Source organism: Neolamprologus brichardi, chromosome 12, assembly GCF_056152115.1.
Source record: "Neolamprologus brichardi isolate AB-2024 chromosome 12, ASM5615211v1, whole genome shotgun sequence".
Taxonomy (NCBI): domain Eukaryota; kingdom Metazoa; phylum Chordata; class Actinopteri; order Cichliformes; family Cichlidae; genus Neolamprologus; species Neolamprologus brichardi.
The window spans coordinates 14,258,224-14,285,288 of NC_142115.1; the positions used below are offsets into that span (position 1 = coordinate 14,258,224).

At 40.7% G+C, this 27,065-nt stretch overlaps 1 protein-coding gene across 2 annotated transcripts; it reads right to left on the reverse strand.

Moving 5' to 3' along the window:
* Window positions 1-1,998: 1,998 nt before the first annotated feature.
* slc33a2 (solute carrier family 33 member 2) lies at window positions 1,999-26,040 on the reverse strand. 2 transcript variants are annotated; one of them, XM_006805885.2, is made up of 6 exons: window positions 25,985-26,040; window positions 24,664-25,489; window positions 15,915-16,062; window positions 9,883-9,983; window positions 6,339-6,448; window positions 1,999-4,059 (listed from the first exon to the last, which is right to left on the reverse strand). In XM_006805885.2, exons 2-6 carry the CDS (start codon window positions 25,361-25,363, stop codon window positions 3,862-3,864), a joined length of 1,257 nt encoding a protein of 418 aa, XP_006805948.1. In that variant the 5' UTR covers window positions 25,364-25,489; window positions 25,985-26,040; the 3' UTR covers window positions 1,999-3,861. The 2 variants fall into 2 exon arrangements, with proteins under 2 accessions (XP_006805948.1, XP_006805947.1); XM_006805884.2 differs by having other exon boundaries at window positions 25,950-26,034.
* Window positions 26,041-27,065: the final 1,025 nt, after the last annotated feature.

Below are 27,065 nucleotides of genomic sequence, written 5' to 3' on the forward strand. Positions count from 1 at the left end.
CACACTGATTGTTTGGGTTGATAAGTTTAATTTCCATTAGTAAAGATATCCATATGATAATATGATATGTTTTTAAAGTGCTCCAACAGGACAGTAACTGGCCTTCACATTCATAACCATTAGAATAAAAGCTTGCCTATAAATGCTTGGGGACAGAAGGCAAACATAGTATTCTGTAACACATATAATACTTTGAAGACTAATATGCTGACATTTTGGTTATACCATCAACATTAGATGCATTTTGAATGGTCAGATGGTATTTATTTCCCTAATCTTTCTTTGGTTATTTCAGGTAACAGGAAGTGTCTGAAATCTTTGTGTATCAAATCAAAAAAATGTCCTAGAGTGAAGTTAGTCGAGATGGCAGAAGAGGAATACAAAGACTAAAGACAAAGCGGTGGGAAGGAGAGATGAGCTTGGAAGTGAGAGGAGAAGGAGACAGAGAGGGAGAGAGAGGTGTCCGTGACTCTCTTTCTCCAAATAAACAAAAAGTAAACACCGGTGGAGGAAACACTGTGACACTTGATGCTGCTGATCGCTCCTCCACCTGCCCACTCAGGTTTCCCAGAAGACCATTCTGCCAACCGCAGGACAAAAGCAGCACCAAAAGCCAACACCTCTCTCCCCCCGAAGCACTCGGACACAAAAGCGAGGGAGAAAAAAGCGATACAACACCTTTGTTTGCTGAGATTAAAACATGTTGCATTCTCTGCCTCCCTCCCTCTCTCCCCAGGGGTAACTCTACCAGGCAGGAGATGTGACTGTCAGTGAACTCTCTCCGTTCTAGGCAGCGCATAAAATCCGCCTTATTATTTCCGTGTTTCCTATTGTCTCGGTGTCATTGTGGCGAGTCTTGTGACACTGTGATTAGCTGATCAGGCTTGGCACAGCGTGAATGGGGCATCTCCTTTTGCTGTGCCTCCTGTGTGATACAGGTATAAAGTTGGTGATGTGACCAGACTTGTGCTCCAACCCAATTGTTAATGAACGAAACACAATCGCAGCTGATAAAAAGCAAAGGGAAAAAAACAAAACAAAACACCCTTACCTTCCCATATAGGGAATGAATCTCTGGTGATAACAGCTCAAGAAAATCCACACATGGACTAACACAAAGTACTGCTGATTCAAAGAATAGGTACAGCTCTATGTGTGCAGCAAATGCCTGATAAATTGAGCCATCTTGTCGTCGAGTTGGCAACAGCTCTTACGCAATTCCCAGGATTTTTATTCCACAAAGTTAGGAGTTAACATGTGCACCAACACGCACATCAAATCCACCAGTCTGTCACTACAATGGGCAACTGTGGCAGGGAGGTCGGCCCCCAGATGCTCACTCTCACCACGGGGAGGTTTGTGGCAATCTGGCAACTGCAGTAGGAGGTCTCACTCTCATCAGCACTGCTGGATCAAGAACACTTCCTTACCTTTCTTTACTTTCATCTGCACGGGCTTTAAAATAGAGCTCACAAATTATTTGCCTGCAGTTGTTTCAAACCTCTTTCTTCATATGAAATCATTTACACTGATCTCTGAGGAAAAATTCAAGGAAAGAAGGGATTGTTTTATGGAGAGAAGTGCAAACTTTGGAAAGGCTTATGGAGACCAAACTCAACAGATACGTATAAGGCTCACTTCAAACTCTCCCCTTTATCCCGCAAGACAACAAAATGCCCAGATAACGACAGTGGGTGAAGAAGTGTAAAGTGGAGGTGTATTCAGGTGCCATGTAAGCTGGTTTAATCCTCCTTCATAGCATTTGTTGTGTCATTAAAGCTGTATGGGGTTGGGGATCATGTGACATGGGGCCTATTGACTTCTGTAGCCCTTAGCTAGGACACAACAGAGAGCCAGTGTGGTGTTCAGGGTTGAGAGAAAAAAAAAGTGTCAAAAGTGGATTTTCAAAGGCAGGTGTACCCTCAAAGACCACATAGGACCTTTTTTTTCTAGAATAAAAACGTGATAAAATTCAATAACAGGAAGACAAAAATAGACTCAACGTTTTACTCAGCAGCTTTATTTTTGTGCAAATCTCAGGCAACACAGTAGCTGAGAGACAAGAGATATGCTTTGCTTATACGTACCACAAGTCATCGGACCTGGCTACATGGATAAAAGAGTACAGATGTGCTATGGCATCCCTTTATGTGCCATGTGAGTGAAAGCAGGCTTTTTTATTTAGATAAACGTGCTGAGGTTACTGCCTTTATTTAAAACCAGTCCATCGTTGTCCAACAATGAATTTTAAGACTTAATTTCTATTATTACATTCAGCTATGTGAAGGATTTTACTTTTATTCTCACCGAGCCTTGTAAGAAAAACATTCTACATTGCTGTTTCATTCATATATTATAACTGGAGAAAATTATTTTCTATAGGATACAGTACCATAAAGAGTTACAGCATATAGAGCGTGTAATATTGTGCATTTGATATTTATTTTCAACATGAAAAAACACAAAAAAAGTACAATGTTGTCAAGAACTGCAGTTTCCCAGTGCTGTTGGTCATTCAAGTTTTCTTTAATAACAAGTTCGATTCAGAGGTGAGACGAGATGGCACCATGCAGTGTGTAAGGCTGAGGTTTCCTACAAGAAGCCAAGTGAAGGATGAATGTATTTGGTAACAAAAGAAAAGAAGTATTAAGGAGTATTGTACTCTGCAAAGAAATGAAACAGAATACAGTCAGGTCCAGTCCAGTCGGCTTGTGTTTGGACAGAGACGCCCTTTGTTGTTTGTTTGCAGTTTTACTCTAAAAGTCCACAATGGATTTTTTTTTTTTTTTTAAACGAAGCAGTACAGATTTGATTTGAATTTAGACTTTCAGCTTTAATTTAAAGTTTTACCTTACTGTGCTATTCACAGAGCTATTCTACGTTATTTAAGCTATGTTGTGCTTAATGTTTTGGCTGCTGTGACACAGTATTTTCTCAAGTTTCAGGATAAATAAACGATAAAATATTAAGTGTTTGGGTATTACAGCCATGTAACAAACAGTTTATCTACGTTCATGGGCTACATGAGCATTATTTCCCCATAATATACGACCCTGACTGTAAATACTAAATCTGTAACTCTTAATTCTTTTTTTTTTTTTTAATGAGACAGTCCCAGTAAATATGACTCTACGTTGGCTAACTGTTAGATAGCATGTTGTATGTGTTGCCACTCTACTCAGTCTGGCTACTCTGTATTTGCCTCCTGTGCATCGTACCATACAGCGTTGGTACGAGGTAGCAATTTTTTTTTCCATTTACAGCTGTAAACCATACAACCCAGGAGAATGACTAACAAATTTACATTCAGTACATTATGACAGAACAAAGAAGCAATATTGCTTTTGGCTACAGCTCTTATTGCTGTCTTATGACAATATTAAAATGGCTCAGATGATTTTATAAAAGGCTTTGATTTTTTTCCCCTTTGATTCCAAGTGATTTTTTTAGACTCCAAACTGCCCAACATTATCCACACCTCATCACCCTCCCTTCAGAAAACTCTACACACTAATCCTTACCTACCCAGTATCGGCAAGCCTCGCTGTGCTCCAGTATATTTAAGACTTTATATATGCAAAAAATAAAATAAAAATATCGCAAATCTGCCAGGGACATGATGTGCAATTAAGAAAACACACAACAAGAAAAAAAACTCTGTGACAGAGTACTTAAAAAGCATGGCTGATTTTCCATTAAAAATGGCTGAGATAAACTTATTCAAGATCTTGTAAACTGAAATGAGTTTCTGAAGTCATGTGAGTTACATTTAACAGGATTCAAGAGCTTTTTAATGAGTCCAAATACTCAAATTATTTCACCACTGTTTCAGCACCTAAGCCAGGATGTTTCACCCTGATCTCATTTGGGCTGCTGGTGTTCCCTAAGAGCACCGGTGAAGGTAGCTGTCCACACGTGCAGGGCCGTTCCGGCAGAGAGGGTGAGGAAGAAGAGGAAGGCAACTTGGAAACCAAACCAATCCACCAAGCCTCCGGCCAGAGCGCTGAACATCAGCTTCCCCAGCACCTCGAGAGTAGCCAAGAAACTGTAGTGGGTCGCCTACAGAGAGAATTGGCAGCCGAGAGGTAGGATGAGGGGAAAAGAGATTAAAAGGGGAAGGTAAAGTAGAAGGAATTGAGAGGAGAGAAGGGGAAATGGAGAGTTTGGGAAAGAAAGACACATTGTGAGTAAAAAGAGATAGCAGTATTGGGAGTAGAGTGCAACACAGTTACAAAAAAAACAAAAATGTGAGACTTCATCCTATCCATCAGCACAGCTTATCACCTTCTGTCTCTTAGGCATTAACATGGTTAACACAATTAACCACTACATGGAGAAACGGGGCGAGAGATTAGGTCTGAAAACTTCTGGGAAAAACAAACTGCAAAAGAAGAGAAAAATACGAAATGCTGGAATACTGGAAGAGAAAGCGTGAGATCATGGCCTGAGATGATGGAAAGAGGCCAAGCGAAGCAGGCTATCTGATCTCAGCCTTAAGGCTTTCAAGAGCGGAGTGAGAGAGGGAGAACAAGAAGGAAAGAGATTACCTAATCTCCCCACGCCTCCTCCCTCTGCCCAAGAGCAGCAGGTAGCTTTGACAAACATGGGACTCTAGTGACACCTAGACCATTACCTGAACACATTAATTAAAATTAAGAAAAGCAGAATTCATTAGAACAAATGCTTCGAGTCCTATAATCAGATTACATTTACAAGAAGCCTGCACTGTTAATAATAAAGCTAATAAAGAAATCTTATCTAATCTGACAAAGAAATATTTTATCTACAAATTAGTTTTTGTGTTACAAGAGGAAAAAGATACCACACTTAACTTTATAGGACGTTTTTACAACTTTGTCGGGTTCAGAATTGTGCTTTTGTTTGCACACTGTCAACGAGATAAACAAGGGTAACATTACAATCCCTTAAATGTCCCGTGCTGCAAGAAATACTCGTAAGTGTTTCTTACTAAGTGACTGTTTCCTGCATATTATTTGTATTACTGTAGGAACAGAGCCGTGACAGTTAGTCCAATAATTTATCAGCAGATTAACCCTTAACTGGGATCACTTTGATTTCTGTTGTTTTTTAAAGCAAAAACATTTAATATTCTCTGCAGTTCACTACTGTCTTTTCTTTTCTTATTTATGACTTCTTTTTTTTTGATTTGGGAGAATCGACCATGCTCACTAAATCAGCTGAGGGCATTTCTCACTGGAAAAAAACAAAGACTGAAAATCATATCAGAATCTGATGAGTGGTGAGTGGGGTCTGTGGTCTGCAGGCCGAGGTAGAGCGCTCTGAGAGGCTGTGTAACCACAGTTAAGTGGAGTGCCTTTATTCTGAGCAACTTGTTTAACGGATTCGGTTTCTTTCTCCTGGGGATCGTTAACAAGCACTCACAGTATCAGTTTTCTGTTACTGGATAGCACTACCTTCAGTAACGCACACATTTACACACCAAGAGCAGGTGAGCTAATGCTCTCCTCTCATGTATGTACACACAGACCAAAATCCCACACCGACACTACAAAGCAAAACAGCCAGTCTGCGTCATGAGAATCTCTCAGATTAACCTCTGCTCTCCTCGTGAAATGCTGTACTTGTTCTCTCTCCTTTCATTAAGTTTAATTTCATAACTGATTCTTGGTGTCTGTGCTTCAGCTTGTGATTTCTTTTTCCCCTTCATCTTTCTTTTTCACTTTAGGACTGACAGCAATTTAAATGATAATTTGTCACCTTCAGAGATTGACTGAGTGACGTCTGAATGGCTGTGTGAAAAACGATCACCTCCAGGCAACGCTGGCCCAGATACGACGGGGACAAAAGGAGTTATGTCAAAGAGGAGAAAATGAGCAAGGAGAGGAAAAAAATCAGAGTTGGAAAAGAGAGCGTTTAAAAGACTAGATAATGACAAAGAGACAGGCAGTAGGAGGGACAATGCCAGCAAGGGGGCCCGCAATGCAAGGAAACTAGGGCTGCTGAAACCTTTGACATTTTCCAGGTGGAAACAGCTGATGACAACTGACAGGTACAGGTGACAAAAGGTATGGCACTTAATGCTGAAAGATTTCCTTCTCCGGCATCACTTTGACAACCAAAGGAAATGAGCTAACATTACACAATTTAACCTAAACAGAGGTGGTGGGGGGGAGAAAGACAGAGGGTGAAAACAATGAAAAGACTGTATTGTTGGCTTGTTGAGCCACAGGAGACCTAACAGTAAAGCACAACACAATTAACACTAAAAAAGATGATGACAACAGAGCAAAACTTGTACATGAAAGCAGCCCTGGGCTAGTTAATGAGCTTGTTGGCGGGACAGAACTCCTTTTTACCTGAATGCTTTCCTCGGCCCTCTGAGTGCAATGCATCATGGTAGTGAAGGTGAGCGTGGTGATGAGACCACCCAGGAAGTGTTGAACACTCATGCTCAGGACTGCCATACCTAAGAAAGCACACACACGCAAGTAAAATGGATCAAAACCAGCCTTGACGCATCTGAGTCTAACTACAATAAGACAACAGAAAACCCAGCAGTTCCTTTTCTGAAAGCAGGCAGAAAGCTTGCAGCTTTACACGTCGTTTTCTCTGCTACACTACTCACTTTACAATTCTATGTTAAAGTGAAAGCAGAGAGACAAAGCAGCGAGAAACGGTAATCTGCTGAAGTGCAGCTCCCCCCCCTCAGTCCCAGTCCCCAAAACACATGTAGTGTATCCTCTGAGGGGAAGTGGCAGAGCAGTGTTAGTGGGGAAACACAGAGGAACCACAGAGCCTATCTGTCTCTGCTCCCACTAACACTGAATTATTCACTCAAGCCGCCAGAGTTTTTGCCGAGCAAGACTCTTCAGTCAGCGACATAAGACTGGTGGAGTCAAAAAGATACACCGACTGATCAGACTGGAAGAACGGGAAGCGGAGGGTTATCATGTAATATTGAAAAATCTGAAACTGAATGGTTTTTTTTTTCTGTTTTGAGGGTTTTTAGTCAAGTTTTCCTGAAATCTTTGTTCTGGGTTTAAAATGGAGGCGGGAGATGCCTCCACTTTGAGATGGAGAAGCTTGATAGGGTAAGAGACGGGCTCAGGAGGAGATGAATGGCGTGAATGTGAATCCCGACCGGCTGTTCAGCGCAATCAGATGTGTCATTCAGACATTAATGAATGAATAACTGTCTGGAGGGAGACCTCTGCTACAGACGTCCTCCACGTCATGCATTAAGACTGAACGCTTGAACTATAGGCCACTGGTTAACACAAGGTCTAACAGCATTTGAAACTGCCAGTGACATTAGTACCAGGCTTTACATCCCACAGTTAACCTTTCAAACTTGACCCTCTTTTCCTTCTAAGGGTTCTTCACTTGTCATACAGCTGACACAAAAAGTGTTCAAAATCTCAAACATTTTATATTGTAGTCATTCATGATTTCAACAACTCTCATTTTCCCAATCTTCCTATTTTAGTTGCTCCCATTAAGGGATCCCAATAGGATCGTTCGCCTCCATCTAACCCCTTGCATTCTTTTCCGTCACTCCAACACACTGCATCACGAATCTTCCTCTTTTCTTCCCGCCTGGCAGCTTCATGTTCAGCATCCTTTGTCCAATAATCCCACTATCCCTCCTCTGCACATGCCAAAACCATCTGACCCTTGTCTCTCTGACTTGTTCCTCTGATATCCTCATTTCTAATCTTGTCCATCCTGGTCACTAAGCACCTTTAACTCTGGCACCTGTCTTTCTGTCAGGGCCGCCATCTCCAAACTACACATCATAAAAGGACTCACTACCATGTTGCAAGCCTTTCCTTTCCCTCTTGCTGCCCTCACCTGTCACAAATCACCCCTGACACTTTCCCCCACCCACTCCACCCTGCCTGCACCCTCTTGTTCACCTTTCTTCTGTACTGTCTGTTGCTTTGGAGGGCTGACTTGAGCCATTTAAACTTATTATACCTGTCTCTCTTACTTTTGCTGACTTTCACTTCTCTTGTCTTCAGAGCACACTTCCACCTAACCAGGCACTCATCCGTCAGCTCTCTACTCTCACTACAGAGCACAATGTTATTTGGAGACATCACAGTCTCTCCATAGGCTCCAGCTAACTTCATCTGTCAGCCTGTCCATCACCACTGCAAACAAGAAGGGGTTTAGGGCCCATCCCTGATGTAATCGCACCCCTCACTTCAGACCCACCTGTCACTCCTACCACACACTATACAAATTGCCAGTTTAATTTGATACAACATTCAAACAAATTTTAAAGAATAAAAAAAATAATTAAGAAATAATGGCATCGTGATGGCATTCTGAGATCTCTGCAAGTCAGTTTTGGTTTTTAGTGTTCACAGTTTTCTCCTGTTTTCTCTGAGTTTTAAATTACATTTTGTACCACAGATGAAATCCCCAAATTTTTTACAATATTGCACTGAGAAATCCATCCATCTTCTTAAGCACTTCCCCAACCAGGGTTGTAGTGGGTGGAGTCTATTTCAGCTGACACTGGGCAAAATGCAGAAAACACCTATCCTCAACAGTGTGAATATGACATGTGACAGTCTGTGATGATGTCTGTGAAGGTTCTCAGTCATCCAGGTCATTGTAGTCTAAGGAGCTTGGAAAGAAAAGCGTCTGGACTTCTTTAAGTTGCTTGAAGACGTTTCACCTCTCATCCGAGAAGCTTCTTCAGTTCTAAGGTCAAATGGTGGAGAGTCTGTGATGATGTGTCTTGGATGAGGTTTTGCTTGGTTCTTTGTATGGCAGTTTTTGGTCTGTATCATCCCCCTTCTCTAACTTCCTGCCCAATCTGCTCTGAAGCCTGACATGACTTTCTTTGCAAATAGACTTGGCATGTATTTTTAATGACACGGAGGACACAAGCCATTCCTGGAATGCTCCAAAATGTGCTTCACCACACCCTGTGGCATCCTAAGCACTGACTGAGAGGCTGCAAACAGGATAGGCCCCATGCATATCTTTGGAATGTGCAAAGAAGCTGGAGCATCTGCAAGAAACTGTTGACACAGGAAGAACACGCAAACTCCATCGAGGCGGTCCAAAGCAATAATTAAAGAAGAAGGTTTTGGAACCCCTACTTCTAAAAGTCTCCTGTTATATATCCGACTGGAGCGATGACGTGTTAGGCCAATGACTACAGGTCAGCTTCAAGTGTACATGGAAATGCATTAAATCTGAATGAATCTACTGAAAGATTTACATCTTATCCTGTCACAACAAATGTCTAATGTAAAACCCTGCTACCGAAGTCTTACTTAACCTCAATATCAAGTTACTTTCCTGTCACTATAAACAAACGAAGAAACAAATAAATAAATAAATAAACATCAGCTGCTTAACCACAGAACAAACACTACGAACCTCATTTTACACATATCCAGAACCTAAATGCACTAGCAGAAATACCATAAAACAATAGCATTGCAGTAAACCTGACGACTATCATTGCTTGTGTCTTGCTGAACCTGCCATAAGCACTGACCAGCATTATTTTGCTGACTTCATTCCCTGCTGATAAAACGGTAACTGTGGCCACTGTTAGGCTTCGTAGCTTCACTGTGTTTGGTGTGTGTGTGTGATATTATTCACTGCCATTCACAATTTAAAAAAAAAATAATATAAAAATTCTAGGTTAATACGGGTCAGTGAGTATTAGCACTTGTTTATTTGATTACTGCATATATGCTCATTGACATGATGACCAAACATGTAGCTCTTTGTTTTCATTGCCCGCTTCTGTCATATTTACATCAGAGCACCAAACATAAACCGGACTAAATAATCCAGAATTGTAGCATTTGTTAAAATATTTTGAAATCATTTACTTTGTGACCATTGTCTTATTGTGGGTTTGCTTCTCACCTTTCATGAGCGGTGATGGTTCGAGGACAGTGAGCAGAGAACTCTGGAAGACCATGCTGATTGTTCGCAACACAAACACGCGCCGCATCAGGGCCCCGATGCTGAGGAAAAACCAGCAAACAAGAAGAGCATCAGAGAGCTGTTAACTAACTTTTAAGTGTATTGATGAGCAGTGTGATACCTGATGAAAGCCACTCCGAGCTAATATCATTAAATTTAGAGACACTTTGTTTGTTTCTTCGCATTTCACAGACGCACGCGCGCACACAGTTACATACGTGCACGTGCATAAGTAAACAAGTCCCCAGACACTAATTGATTCCCTGTTAGTGCAAGAAAATCATCCCCCTGTGGGTCTGGTTCATGACGTAATCAATAACCTAAGGAGATCCCCAGCATGAGAAAGATAATTAATCACTGTTAACATACATAAAAACACACACACGCACTCACACTGTTGTGTGACATCAGGGATTAACAATGCCAATCACTCAGAGGATGCCTGCCACTCAAGGGACTGTGTGTGTTTGTTTATGGGTTTTTTTTGCATGTAATTATTTATGTGTTTTAAAAAAAGGTTGTGAGAAAGAAAGGGAAACACAAGACAGGTTATCTGATTTAGTTAGGTAAGAAAATCTGAATTTATCTTTCATATTCAGACAGGCTCATTAAACATGTCTGCCAGTATAAATATGACAGGAAACGAGGAGAAATAATGGTTCCCAAATAGATCTGTACCAGGGCTGTCGTGATTATATTTTCCAGCGGAGCTATCAACTATATTGTTAAGTTATTTGATTACTTGATTAATGGATTAAAACCTGTGCGTTTCAAAACATCTCAAAACCTAAAACCCAAGTTGATGCCATAAACTCTTTTAATTTAAATGTATTTTTATTTCTGTTCAAGACCTCCCCTTTTTCTTCTTTCACTCTTCCCTGTATCTTTATCTGGCTCTCTCTTCCCCCTGCACCCAGCGTTTCCTTACCTCTCTACTGGAAAACCAATCCTGCATCATTCACATGCTAAAGACATTCTTCTCTCTGTTGCTCCTTTGCCTCCCTTCTCAATGACAGCCTTTCATATCACGCGCTCTCAAGAGATGCTGAGGGATGTGTGTGTGTGAGAAAAAGAAACCTCCCTGGCTGCCACCTCACACGGGCCAGGCCCAGATAAGAATAACTACGTTCTCAGGTTGCCAGGGGCAGTTGTAAAGGGGGTCACTCACTGACCACTCAGCCGTTTCTGATGGTAGTGAGGATATACCTTCCAACGGAGCTTTTAGAGGAGGAACAACAGCCCAGCCTAACTAACAGCCCTTTCTGTGTGTGTGTGTGTGTGTACGTGCAGGTGATGAGAAGTAGTAACCAAGTGGAGGAGCTCAGTGTACGTACAATCAGAAACTAGTTTTAACACTGAATCTACTACACATTTGTCATAACAGACCCACAGGCACAAACCACTGCTGTGCAATGATGTGATTTCACTTTTTAATTCTCACAGCTTGTAAAATCAAGTTAAAACTAAGGGGTTATCTTCAGCGGTCACATGAGAAAGCATCATACCAAAAATAAAAGAAAAACAGTTCATACTTGAGAAAAACAATTCTTGATGCTCACAAAACAGGAGATGATTATACGAAATATTCACTCCACCTGTACAGGAATGGACTGTGAGAATCCAGACCAGTAAAAACATCACTTTTGCAGAAGAGACACTTTCAAGCCAGAGTCAAGCATGTCAAGGACAACCTGGAAAAAGATTATGCAGACTGGAGGCCATCCTTTGGTCGGATGAGACAAAACTAGAACCACAGTACCTGCAAAGAACCCACACAGGCACAGGAAGAATGTGCAACCCCCACGCTCAAACCCAGAGCTTTACACACAGTTCAAATAAATTACTACTATAAATTTCAGGGGAAGACAGTTTGAGACTGGATGAAGCCAGTGATTTATTTCCCAATGTAGTCTTTGAATTTTATTGTACAATGGTTTTAAGCCTAAAACATCACCAAGAATACTTACTAAGTATATTTTGGGTCAGTGCAAAACCTTGCAAAACAAAAAGATTGGTAATGAAATTGATGGCTTGTACAAATTTAAAGGTATATTTTCCAGGCTAAATCTGTCTATCTTGTGCAAAATAACACATTTAGAGAGTATTCTCTGTGTTGTGATGGAGTGAAGATTTTACCGCCTTTACAAGTTACATAGGTGTGAAATGGAGAGGGAGAGTGAAAGATCAAAAGCCAAAGTATGACAATGACATCTTTTGAAAGCACTTTCCCTAAAAAAAAGAAAAGAAATTTTTGCCTTTGGAGGCTTTCTTTGTGTTTGCTAGTGTCACCTGACAAGTGGAGAAAGCCTGGAATCCAAGTGGAAGAAAAAGGACAAACAGACTGACATAAGAGAGAGCACATGGCAACTGATACATGTCAACAAACAGGCAAGCAAACACACTCATACAGCACTGACACAGATAACAAAACAGGGCAACAGAGACTTTGCTTATCCATTAGCTCGTCATTATACCATGTACATCTAACATATGCTAATTACTTTATGCACATAGGTGCAGAATATTCTAATCGGCAAAGATGTGAATTAATAGCAAGAATAAGGATTTATATTAAGACTACATCACTGCATGGAGTGGGAACTAACACAATATCCTCTGTCCGGGTATTGTTGTTAGTCACAGTTCCCATCACATCACAATGGCCATAGGCAGGGCCGTCCTACAAAGTGATTCTATAGGCAGATGGAAAAATCTTACATAACTGTGGTCAGGTGCAAATGGCACAGTTTTATGATCTCTGTATTTAACATGGAAAATGTTTAAAAATCATATTATTAACACAAAAGATGTTTATTCAAACATACCAGAGTCTATAGAAATTTCTCTTTTTTTATTATTGTAAGATTGATAGAGGTTTGTTTTTCCTGAAAAGGTTTTTGGTATAAACAGTAATTAACAAATCTCATAACTTTACGAATCTTTAAAAAGTTTTATAAATTACTTTTTTGGCTCCTCCCTTCAAGAGTCACCAGAGTGGATCATCTTCCTCCATCTCACCTGATCTCACCCCATTCCTAGCATCCTCTTCTGTCACAACAACCCTCCACATGTCCTCCTTCACCACAGCCACAAATCTTCTCTGTGGTCTTCCTCTTTTCCTCCTGCCAGGCAACTTAATCTTATCCAGTATCTGTACTCTATACATGCCTAAACCATCTTGCCCCTTTTTGTCTCCAAACTGCATCTAAGCTGTCCCTCTGATGTACTTGTTTCTAATCCTATCCATTCTGGTCACTCCCAGTGAAAAGCTGAGTATCTTCAACTCTACCACCTTTCTTTTTGTTAGTGTCACCATCTCCAATCCATACATCATAGATGGTCTCGCTAACATCTTGCAAACCTTCACTTTTTCTCTTGCCGCTTTCCTTCTGTCATACATCACCACTAACACTCGTCTCCACCCACCCCACCTTTCCTGCACTCTCTTCTTTACATCTCTTGTGAACTGTCCATTGCTTTGGATGGTTGATTCCAGGTATTCAAACTCCTTTACTACCCCTTCTCCATTCCATAAGCATTCTGTCTTGCTTCTGACTTTCATTCTTCTTTTCTCCAGAGCATACTTTTACCTCTGAAGTCTATCTTCCACCTCTTCTCTACTCTAACTACAGATCACCATTACCATCTATAAAGACCATAGCGCACAGTCTTCCTTCCTGACTCCTCTGTTAACCTATTCATCACTATTGGAAACAAGTAAGGGCTCAGAGCAGATCCCTGATGTAATCCCACCCCTGACAATGTTTATTCATCTCAAACTGTTGTAATTTACAATTGAATGTTCTAACAGGTACCTGTCTGCCACCTGTAGCAGAAAGTCTACCATCTTATACCTGTCTGTAAAGGTGACAATTAAAAAAAACTAGGTGGATATTGTGTCAAACATGAGGGGTGCTTGTGTGTGTGTTTGCATTGTGTCTTTGCACACATCAGTGTTTGTCTGATGAATTTGCTGCTCATGTCCACACCCCAGAGAGGGGGTTCCCATGCTCTCAAACAAGTCAGCGTTTACTTAAATTACTGCAAACCATATAAAGAGTGATAAGAGGCTTAAAACATGAGATAGAGAAGTAAAGGAGACAGTCAGTGCACACAAAATCACAGACGAAAATAATGGTGGGTAAGTAATTTCTTGACAGCCACTCTTCCACTTAGACCCTTTCTGATAAAGCTACAGTGAACAGTAGGTGAAACAAGTGAAGTGAACTTTTTCACCAGTTTCCTCAAATTTTTAAGGACTCACTACATACACACAAAGCACAATTTTTGGGCTAATAGCTCTTTGAGAATTGTTTGATATTTCACGTTATGAAACCACTCTAGCCTATGCAACACTGCATACTGTGAAAAGTATTACTACTGTTTATTTCATCATCCTTAGTTAATCAGTGTGTTTATTGGACTATTATTTTGTCTCAGTTTTACCGAAGTAAACACTAAAAAGTAATTAACACTGGAAATACTCAAAGTCATTATAAATTTACAATAAATACTGGAGTATTATAAAAGATTAGCACTATAGGACACTTTATTTTAGTTTCCATATAATGGCCCAGTTGCTTAGAAGTACTGTACTTATCTCACAACATGCATAGTGTTCAGAGCACAAGTTAACGACATGTTGTGCTCAAGTATCTGCACTAAAGAGGTGATTGTTTTGTGTGTGCGTTATGCTTGGACACCAGATGTGAAACCCATCCAACAAGACTAACACCTGGGCTCATCGGATGGTGATCATGAGAACACATGGCTACATCAAAAGGGAATGGGTTCTTCAAAGGGGAATGTTTTGACAAATAATATGACGTTGAAGTCTGACCTAGCTAAAAGTAATAAACTACAAACAAGAGAGTACCATTTTATTAAAGCTGAATACCTGCTAGAATGGAGGGAGGAGGGGGAGGGCACAGTAGGCCATTCTCTATAAATTAAGACCCCCCTCCTACCGCCCGGTGTGTCTGTCTTTAATAGGGTTTGATTTTGTTTGTCTACTGTTTGCATCCCCCAGGGCATTTTTGTCTCTTTTTTTGTCTGAGCTTTGGGTTTATTGGAACTGCTTTTCAATAAACTCTTTTATGCAATTTAAACTTGAATCTACAGTGGTTTTTGTGTATTTTCTGACTACATTAGTAATAGTTTAAGATTTTTGTTTAGAGAGTAAATCAAATCTTCACCTCCAATTTTTGAAACAACAGAATAGCCTTGTTGGTGCCTATCAAACTATTATCTCTGCAGTTTATTCTTGGATTCAACGAAAGAAATGGGTAAAAATGATGTGTTTTTGGCACAGCCTGCTTGTAACAAAGTACCTAAAGATACAATTTAAAATTGGTTCTTTGCTACAGTTCTCTGTTATGTATAGAAAAATTACAGGTTCATCTCTTGAGTAAGGAGTCTTTTTATGTTTGAATGATTCAGGGGACAGTGTTATGTGGCTTAACAAAAAACAACTAAACAAAAATAAGAAACCCCAACAACATGCTCTGAAATGGTCAGGTTCAAGGACTAGACTGAAAATGAATGACAAAGCAGTCAATGTCCCAAGAAATATTTTTATAGCCCGTTAGAAAACCCAAAGAACTATTGTGATTTTGCAATGTCTTCTTGGATTGATGGTGATGGACGTTTTTCTGTACTCTTTAGCACTTGATATTAAATAATCGATTAACTGAAGAAACCTACCTGCCAGGTTACTTCATGATTAAATATCTTAGTTTCAAGCCCAGGTGACTATTACACAGTTTCATGAAGAATGTGGAGTTAGTGACATGCAATTTAAAGTTTTTCACAGGCATTTTACACATTTTTCAAGGGCAAACACCCCCCAAAGACGCCGCTTAAATTGAAGGGTTTTGCAAAGTGAGACCACTGAAAAGAGTCACAAAATACTTCTGCCACAGAAAAGAGCCATGGTGAAACCAGTGATAAATGATGGTGCTGATGAAGGCTACCTAAACTGAGCGAGCAGCAGGCCTCCCAGGGACGATCCGCAGATGGAGAAACCCATGGCGATGACGCCGTTCCAGAAGCCGAGCTCCCTGGCAGTCATGTGGTGATCCAACAGGAACAGAGGAAACATGGTTACTGCACCCTGCTCACCTGCATACATAGTGATAGTAGACAGAGGTGGACAAGAAGAAGAAGTCCAAATGAATGATGAATTAAAATGGGTGAAGTGTCAGGGTGGTGGTAAAGGGGTTGTAGGATACAATGAGTAAAAGACGCATTATCTACCGTATACATCTGACTAAGCATTGCTATTTTCACCAACGGTAAATATAAGAGACACTTTCTGAATACACATGCGTATTCCAATCACAGTCAAATATTATGAGGGTGCTGTATCAAACTGTTTAGCCTGCAACACTGAAAAAAAAAAAACATGGTTTTCCTGAGATGACGACTGCAGAATCAAATGCGGAACATGTGGCGCACCCAGGCCTATTCCTGGAAAGTGTCAATAATAGATGCCTGACAAGAAAAAGAATACCCTCAGTCACTTTATCAAACGGGGGCCTAGCACTTTTCCTAAAGCACAAAAAGGAAAACACAACAAAAACACAGAAACTTCCACAGATGAAACAGACCGCACAAAGACCTTTCAGTCAAAATAAAAAGTTTCTGTCAGGCAGTAAGACTTTCTCTGTGTGGTATTGAGTGTGGGGGTAATGTTCTGCTGAACATTACAGTAAAATATTCAGTGGTGCCGACTATACGCCATTATTATATTAATGGAGACTGACTTCAGAAAGACAGTGGGACCAAGGAGCTGTATGAGTGACAGCTTGGCTCCCAGACTGCTGTCAAATACGACACAACACAACCGACGACTCACTCACTCAGTCAGCCAGGAGACAAACAAAAATAGAGAACGAGGGGGGGGGAAAAAAAGACAGATGAAACAGACTGAAATGAAAAAAATAATAAGAGAAAGCCGAGAAGCTAGGTAGGGAGTGCAGCAGCGGAATTAGAGTGTCACTGCCGAAACAGCGGTGTGACAAGCCTGCGGAAATTCGGGGAAGGAAACGTGGATTCTCCACGTCTCCCTCCTCTGTCACTCATATTTTATTGCTGGAAATTTGCATATGGTTATCAGAGATGGGAATGACCATGTTCGAGCTTGTCCTGAAAGGTCATTTAGTCAGTTAGAAAGGATTACTTCTAAAACAAAAGTGTTTGACTGTAAAATATTTGTTGTTTAGTGCTTCAGAAAATATGCAAAAATGACCCAAGAACTGCCACTGCAGCAAATCTAAAAAGGTTTCTTACATCACACAAAGGAGGGAAACCCCATAAAATGTGCAGATTTTAATAGTGGTTGATTTATATGGCTAACTTGAAATGAATAAGTCACACGTACTAACAACACATAAAACCAGAAGTTTAAATTTCACAACTTGTGCATAAATAATAATAATAATAATTAAGGAAAAATAATATTACACTGATACATCACTAAAAATCAATGTCTCAACTAACTACTCAACTACTATATAGTCAAAACTATTTTTACAATAAATCTAAAATTAGTTTGACTAATTATAGAATGGATTCAGAATAATTTTGACAATTCTTCAAGGAGCAAATTCAGATTCAGAGCAGAATGTTTTGGGGTTCCAGCCACACAAATGTAAGGACATGATGCTTTCCCTTTTTCTACATCCTGATAAAGTAAATATTTTTAAGTGCTGGTTGTAAAAAACAAAACAAAAAAACCCAAACAAACAAAAAAAAAAACCCCAAGCCATATTTTACTGCAGTAAAAGCAATTAAACGGTGGCGAAAAGGGAAAATCTGAGTAAATGAGTGGTAACAACGATGCTGCAGACATTAAAATCCTTGAACTTTAATGCACCTCGTGGGGAAAAAAAACAAAACACTGGAGTTCATATTAGTTTTCATCATCGGTATCTTATAGAGATTACACTCATGAACAGTGACACAGGAATTTATTGTTGATTACAGTATGGCACATTTTTTTCAGCGGTCAAGCACAACTTAAACATATAGCAGCAAATTTCTACAGAAAACAGTAAAATCCTTTCGGTCCATGCACTCTGTGGGTGATGTCTGTGCATTACTCACATTTTAATCTGTCATCCTCTGTGCTGAACTGTTCTGAGTTGCATCAACTGAGCAATAACCATGTTAGTCATAATAAAGTAAACACTGGCAGCAGCAGTACCCATGATGCCAGAGTTGTTTACCCATGGTTCTGCGCTCCTGTGCCTGTCTGTCTGTTGTTCAGCTCAAAGCTCAGAGCTTTCACAGTCCTGCCTTCAACTAATTATTTCTTTAAAGGGGGGAAGGGGTGGTAACATGCAGGCACGCACGCACACACACACACACACACACAACACAAGGCTGATTATTCCTTTCTATAAATATTCTCAAAGCAACAATTGTCCATTTCAGCAGGGATTTCATTAAACATCTGCTAAGATTAAACAGAGTGGAGGGAAAATCAGAACGAATGGAACAAGACTGAAGGAGAGAGATTGCAAGAGAAGAAGAAAGTGAGGAGGGAGAAATAAAGAAAAGGTGAAAAACTAAGAGAAAACAGGAATACAAAAAAAAAGAAAAAAAGGAGAGAAACGAAGAAAGAAATAGGTGAAAAGGGCAAGAAAAGCAGGGGCAAAAGTGATGTGGTGCAAGAGACGGCAATCATAAAATACATAAAATGATATGAGTTAAACATGACTGGAGAGATAGGACAGGGATGGAGACTGCTAGAGACAGAGGAAGAGGAGGAGGGGCAGATGAACACAGACAATGTTAGGAGGTTAGTGAAGAGGAAACAGAGGAGGAATGGCAGGCTCAAAGAAAAGTGTTTACAGAGAGAGCAGAAAGACAGCATTATTTAACATTAAGAGTGACAGCATGAAGGAAGCTCTGTTTATTCTACTAATTTAAAAAGCGCCCTATAGTAAGGTGGTGCAGATGGACAATGATCTCTGGGATAAGCAACGATCTCTTGACAACCAAGAGAATGTTTTGTTTTCTCATCAAATCATGAAATTATTACCATCAATATTACATTCATATGACAGTTTATCATGTCTCCTCAACTTTTTAGCTCTTGGTGTGAGTGGCCGTGAGAGAAAAACTGTAGGTGAAGAGTACAGGACAGACAAATGAGCTACTTTAAACATACATAAAGAAGTTGGAAGAAATCAAAAAGAGCCAGGCAAATGTTATGACATAATACTGTTTTAGCTGTCCAGCTGATATCTGTCCACTTCTGTTAATTACAGCAGACAACAAAGCTCTCCTGCTGGTATACTCTGTTATTTCTCTTTGTGCTGGAAGTGGGAAATAAGCTCCCCGGTATGTCTTTTCCTCTCTTTCATCAGGAGCAGTAACACTGTTGTTTTTTGGGGCACACAGTATGAATCAGGGTGGGTGGCTAGCAAGTGCCAGTGCACAAACGAATAACAAAAATACAAAATCTGGCATTGATCGATGACACTGATGATTCACATCATTCTGATAGATATCAAAACCATTCAGTGAACCCACGTGCCCTATGGATGGAGAACAGATGACAAAAAACATGCCATCATAGGATAAAAGTGATCAGATCAAGCAGGACAAGTGGGCCCAAAATATGCATAACAGTGATTTTCCCACTGAACTGGTCAACTTTTCCTTAACTCTTTGCCCCTTAAAAGTCTACTAGGAATAACCTTTGAAGCTCTCTTCTGAACTGAGAGGTTTCTGTCACATGTCATACACTGTGTGTCCATGAGAAGTGCATCGGCTCGCCTTGGAAAAACCTGAAAACTATTGGTCATTAAACCACGTATTTATTGAGATATACAGAAATATCAAAAAGCGTCATTAAGAGTATTGGGCAGGTCATCAAATGTCACCTTTATGGGGGAAAGAGTTAAGCCTCTCGCCTGTCTGTATAAGCGTGTTTGCAGCAGACGGGGGATAACTGGTTATACGTATAGGGATCACAGACAGAAAAGGTTAAGATGAGGGGAAAAGGTCAACGAGGGCATTGGGGTGAAATGCTGACATTCATGCTGCACCTTAAACGAAAGAGCAGGTCCAGGAGAGATCACTGAGGACACACAGTCAACATTTAGTGACCCTTTATCACTCCCTGCTGAAAGCAAGGTAAAAGGAGACAGGTTCATACATACTACATGTCTCAGCAAAGCACTACACACACTCTCTCACACACTCACACACACAAACATAGGTATAAACACACATACACCTTCAGCTCTTTGGGTTCCCTCAGGACAAAAGAGTAAACAGAACCCTCTCTGAACACAATTACATATAATCCTGTGTATATTAGGCTATTGACACAAACAAGTCCCTGCAGATCGATGCAGATGTTCCCCATGGCCCGTAGGTCTCACGAACACTGAACGATACGTCATCACTCCAACTCAAACCTGCTGCATTACTGGGCTGCTTATGCTTGTCACTTGTGTTTATTTTCTGAGTGCAGTATTACTATGCACATCCTTTCCATCTTATGGCAGCTGCACAGTTTCCATTTAGGTTTTTAAAGCATTTCAAGCAATCGGGACAATATCCTCAATAGTCGTCAATTAATAAAGGCAGCTGATGTTGATTTCAGTTCATTAAGGCAAATAAATCATAAATACCTGTGGTTCATGTGGTAAAAAGGAGGATTGATATCTTTAAATGTCTAAAATGATCATGCACCCATGGATAAATGTGTTTATTTCTCTTTCCATTTTGCTCTCCGTTTCTCAGGGCACCATGTGGCGGTTGTTCATTAATTCATCCCCTCCTTCAGCCTCCCTTCCTGCAGGCCTTCCTTTTCCCTCTGGAAAATAACCCCCACTCTCTCTCCAAGTGTTTCTCTAAATCTGCTAGCTAAATCTAATGCAGCAGTGCTGCATTAAATCCTTTCCTTGCAAACCTTATATATTTTTTAAATTGCTGAGGCATTGATGCAACTTTGTGGTTATCCTGGAGACATTAGTTGATGGTGCCAATGAGCTGTATCACAGTACACTGCTGCAGTTTCTTATATTATGTTTCCTAAATTCATATATCCTCAAAGCCATCTTTTGAGCAGGAAATGCTAAAGTTAAAAGCAGGAACAAAGCTTCACTTCTACTGTTCATCCATCCATCCTTACACCTGAGCTGTTTCCTGGAGAAAGTCACCAGGGTTCACCACTTGTCAAGCATACAGGGCCTCTGTTTGACAAGTGGTGGATGGCAAATTGCTGCTCTGATGTATTTATTTAGTATTTAAAAATGCTACTTATTATAAATAAAGGTGGCACAGGCACACTTGTACAGCAAAAAGTGCTTATATGGACACACAATCAGATTTTAACTTCCTCTATATTTATCTATTCATACACACTAAAGCATCTGTATTCCAAGGATAGAAAGCTGACTTTTAGTGTCTTTAACACATTCACATACATATAGTATTTAATAAATCAGTTCGCCTTATAGCCACACTGATGTCCAAACACTCTTTTGTTTAGACACGTGCACTCGTAGTATCGTGACTTAGCTAAATGTGTTTTCCTATGGATCAAATTCCAGCTTATCCGATATTTAATGAACTGATGTAAAGGAACCTCATGGAAGTTTGCTAACAATCAAAAGTGACCAAATGCACCATGGGAATATTGGATGACAGCAGGACATCAAAATGTTTGTGTCCAACACTGAGCTTATTTGGAACTCATATCCACCATTGTTTGTCTCTCTTTTTTTTGGCTTTTTTCCCATTTTCTCCGTCTGCTTCCCTCCCCCTCGCTCCCTACGTCCATTGCTCTACCCAGACAGTTCTCCCATCATGCCTGTAGCCTCAGATGGCACAGGGGTCACAGTTCACACAAGGCTGCCAATGATTGGCCACAGTGTTGGATGCAGCACAAACTCAGAGTTCATTAGGGATAGATGAGGGAGAGGGGTGTAAGTTTGTATGTGTTTGTATGTGTATGTGTGTGTGTGTGTGTGTGTGTGTGTGTGTGTGTGTGTGTTGGTGTGTGCGAGTGTGAGAAGTTGGGGGTTCAGACAGGCAGATTACCGGTCAAACATACCCACATAGCCCTTGAACAAAAACAATACTGTCTCACATAGGCAATTATGCTGGCACATCTAGGCCTAATCTAAAATATTACACAACCATTTATTTTTTGTAATGCAAAGAAGGGGGACATTTAAATCAAACCAATATGAAAACCTAACAAGTGAGAAGACTTTAAATGTATATCAAAGGCATTTATTGCTGTCATCATTAGCATGAGCCAATGGCATGCACGCGCGCGCGCGCGTGTGTGTGTGTGTGTGTGTGTGTGTGCATGCTATGTAACGGAGAGAGTGTTGGGTGTGGAGGGGGATGCTCCCGAGACAGATTAGGGGGTCCAGCCAGCCTTCATATTTTGTCTAGTAGTATCGTCTGCTGGGGCTTATCCGATTACTGAGCCACCCTTAACACTCTCCCAAAACAGACACACACACACACACACATACATATATATATATATATATATGTACATATATACATATACATATACACACACACACACACACACACACAACTGAAGACTATGAAAATATGAGGAGACAATTATATTCCCACCACCCACGCACAGTGTAAACACACGCACAGAAACACACATCACCAGGATGCGCCATCTTCCATTTCAGGTTCTGAATGCCACAGACACAAAGACACTCTAATCCTTACATAATCCCCTTCTGCTACCAAACACCAAACTCTGGCCACATCAACTCTCTCCCCCCCATACACACAAGCTCAACTATTTCAAAACTACTTTAATTTTTTTCCCTTTCTTTTCTTTTTCTTTTTTTTTGCTTCTTGTTGGAAGAAACTCGTTCAAATTCAAAACTCTGTGCATTCAATTAAGAATGCATTTTCATCTCAACTTTGTATGTGTGTCACTGTGACTTTAAAAACAACTGCTTTATCTGTCTAACGTCTCCATTTCCCAATGTGCACGCAGGACATGCCTTGCAAGGATCACTTCTCTAACTTCTTCAATGCGCTTGTGAGAGCAGTACTCACAGAAAAACCACCAGAGACATCTAGTGGTGATCTTTGGGCCCTACATCAACACAGCAGCGACTTCAGAAATTCAAACTGGGACGAAAAAGGGCTTGTTTCTAAAAATTCTGCATTTTATTGCCTCTGGAAAGTTAAGACTGGACTGAACAGAAAATAAATAAAAACAAATCAAGTGTTTTTATTTCTAAAATTGGTATTATAATCAAATCCAGCTCTATGTTTAATACTTATTTATCCTATACCGGGCCTTGGTAGAGCCTCTCAATTCATCCATTCTCTTAAACAAGCCTCCCTTTAAGCTTTGCTGTTATGGGCCTCTCATCACTAACAGAAGGTTGAGCAGCAGGTGGGTGGGGTTTCTGTACTTGCACCCATCCATCCATCCATCCATCCATCCATCCATTTATTCATTCTCATCCTTTTTAGATTCGAGGGTGGGGAATGACACAAAGACACAGACAACCATTCGCACTCACATTCACACCTATGGGCAATTTAGAGTTTTCAATAAAGCTAAATTGCATGTCTTTGGACAGTGGGAGGAACCCACGCAAACACAGGAAGAACATGCAAACTCCACACAGAAAGACCTGATGGTGGAATTAAACTCAGGACCTTCTTGCTGTGAGGCAAAAGTGCTAACCACCGTGCCACCATGCCAGGTGCCACTTGCAGCTTTTACCAAGTTAAACCATGTTAGAGGCATTTCCTACCTTTGACATGATACAAAGATTTTTGATATAATAATCCGACACTGCAATAGTATAGACTCGCTGGCCACTTTGTTGGATACACCTGTTCAACTGTTTACTAGCACATATCTAATCAGACAATCATATGGCAGAAACACTATAAACTTAGGCTTGTAGACATGATCAAGTCAGCCTACTGAAGTTGAAGTGAACAGAAAGAAATGAATTTAAGGGTCTTTGAATGTGTCATGGTTGTTGGTGGCAGACTGGCCACCAAATATTTCAGGAGCTGCTTATCTACAGGGATTTTTTTTCCAAATATTCATGTCTAAAGTTATGGAGAATGGTCTGAAAAGGGAAAATATCCAATGAGCAGCACTTCTCTGGGCTAAAATGCCTTGACACTGACTATGTCAATACCCATATGACCATAGTGAACTCATCTTTTTGGTACACTGGTTTCTTGAAGATGACAAGGAGTACTTTGTACTCAAGCGCTCTCCAGAGTCACCAGATTACAGTCCAATAGAGCACCTTTGGGATGTAGTGGAACAGGAGATTCACATCATGCATGTCCAGCTGACAAATCTGCAGCAATTGTGTGATGCTACTAAGTTAATATGGTCCAAAATCTCTGAGGAATATTTCCAGCAGCTTAATGAACCAGATCAATGAAGAATTAAGACAGTTCCAAAAGGCCAAAGCAGGTCTAACTTGATACTAGCAAGGCATTCCTAATAAAGTGGCCAGTTAAGTGTATAAGTGAAAATAACAAAAAAGGAAAATTCTGCTTTAAAAAGAAAAAAAAAACATACACTATGAGAGAACAATTAAAAAACAATCTATAACTACTTTGACAATAAATACTGAGCATTATTGCCCTTCTGGAAAATAAGCGAACATTTATCACAACAGATCACTTTACCTAAACTTAAACCAGTGCTTGAATAATAATCAGACTTACCCAGTTTGTATGTTAGCACATAGAGAACTGTCCAAGGTGTGCCAGGCACTGCCAGCAGCTTCCTCCACACCCTCCACGGCCGTACAGCATCTGCTCCCTGCCCTCCCTTTTTGCTGCCGTCTGCCTGCTGGCCCCTCACAGTCTCATCATCCAACACAGGGGCCCCCCACACAAACAGGGCTACACCAGCATACACAAATGTCAGCAGCATAAACATCCAGCTCCATCCAGCCACGTCAATCACAGCTAGCAGCCCACCTCCGGCAAACACTGATCCAGCTTTATACCCTACAACTTGTGCTGTGTTCCCAAGGCCGAGCTCCCCACGTCCTTTTAACAACCCCACTGCAGCTCCATCTACAGCAATGTCCTGAACAGAGGCCAAGGTGTTCATTGCCAGCAGGGTTCCAGCTACACCCCAAATATGTGCCTCTGGGGCCAGGGCAGCACTGGAGAGGCATGTTAGAGCAAGGCCAGAGACTGTTCCCACCAGCCAGCGACGCTTAGTACCAACTCGGTCCACCAAAGGCGCCCAGAGGACTTTGAGTACCCAGGGGAAGTAAAGGACCTTGGTAAAACCGATGCGGGTGAGAGAGTGCCCAGCTCCTCGCAGGTATACAGGAAGCAACGATGACTGGAGACCATAGGGAATGCCCTGGACAAAGTACAGCAAGCCCAAGAACACTAGTTTGTCATTCATGATCTATCCCCAAACGTGACCCTGTGGTAGAGCAGACACTGGCTTGGTCCATTGGTCAGGTCACCGTCATTGTTTTGATTAAAGGGGACTCCCTCAAATGGACTGGTTGTTCCAGGTGCGCAGGGCCTGAAATAAAAGACAGAGTGTGAAATTAAAGGTTGTTACAGTGAACGTCCACAGCTCATACAGGCAGCCTTAAAAGGCTGGGTCTTCACTGCTGCTTTATTGCTTCTCTGCCCAGCTCAGTTACCAGCAACGTTGCCCCAGCTAACGAGAGCCCCCTCAAAGTCAATGACTCGTGCTAATCATGTTCAGTACTGTTGTCATTACATCTGGTTCAACGTTTACCCTGCATCACAACTCAAACACGACTTTGCGTCGTTTACATTTCACTACAGGTGCACAATTTAAGTTTGTTGCCTAGCTACCGTTAGCAAGCTAGCTTGCTCTCAAGCTAAACGTACTCAAGCGATCAGCTTAAAACATATTTCATCGGAAGTCTAGTATTATTTTTGGAGTTTTATTTTGACCCGGAAGTAACTAGAAAAATATCAGCGTCTGTTCTAAGCAAAATCTTAAAGCATACTTAAAGGAAAGTTAGTTAGCTCTGTGCCAGCTAACCGGAGAGGGTGCTTCGCTTGTTTTCAGTCGGGATGAGCTATGAGGTTGCCAGATTCTGGCCAAACAATCCCCCTTTCTGCGATGCTAAACCAAGAATAGTTTCTTCCATCATTTAAACTTGTTTTTTTTTTTCACGTGAAATGATGTATACCGGCTTTTAAATCTTTTATTTATTTATTTTTTATTTTTTACAATTACCACGCAAGATATTTTCATTACTACCCATCTAGTAATCACATAACGGCTGAACACGCTTTCTGCATCTGACTCGGTGTTCAAATCTACACCAGCGTTTCTATATAGCACATGATGGGAAAACATGTTATATGGATTTAAGAGACTCATTTAAAATGTATTCATATTGTACTCATACTACCAATGTGTAAATATTTGGCAACATCATATAAAATGTTCGTCATGGTAATTTGGACTTTTAATAATTTCTTTGAACTTTTCTTTTTATAAAGTGGATTTATTGCACAGAATACATATTTAATGACTTAGATCAAAGCATGATGCCACCACCACCATCATGCTCTTAGGTTTGAAATCCTCACATTTACTCCTCCAAACAGATATCTTGTAATTATGGCCTGAAAGCTCATTTCTCATCTAATCATAAAACATCTCCAAAAGACATTTGGCTCGTCCGTGTGGGAAGCTGCAAATTTCATTCGAGGTTGTCAATTCAGGAACAAGGGTTGTTGTTTTGGTGGGCACCCTTGTAGTTCATGGTGATGTAAAACTCACTTCACTTAGGAGTGTGACGCTGGCATTCCAGCATTTTCCATTTCATGACAAGCTTGACCCTTGGTGGTTCCTGAACATCCTAACCAATTTCCTGTCATCTGTGGGTGACAGTTTGGGTCTTCTTCCAAACCTTGGTAAAGTGTTGATATAATCCAAATAACTTGTACTTCCGTATAATTTTCATAACTAATGATAAATTAGCAGGTTTTTCCCCCCCTTTAGAAATAGCTCTAACAAATCTGGTTTATGCTGGCAAAAGTAAACTACCAGTTGTCAATCACAATCACTATCAAGTCAATAGGCCTTGGCTTTGTCCAGTTAAAGACATTGT

Bases quoted from the DNA above. Each gene is read 5' to 3' on its own strand.
- slc33a2 (XM_006805885.2), bottom strand. From the start codon at position 25,363: ATGAATGACAAACTAGTGTTCTTGGGCTTGCTGTACTTTGTCCAGGGC. The intron at 16,063-24,663 runs GTAAGTCTGATT...CTATGTATGCAG, and splicing joins TGTGCTAACATACAAACTGG to GTGAGCAGGGTGCAGTAACC. The intron at 4,060-6,338 runs GTAAAAAGGAGT...TTCTCTCTGTAG, and splicing joins GGGCCGAGGAAAGCATTCAG to GCGACCCACTACAGTTTCTT.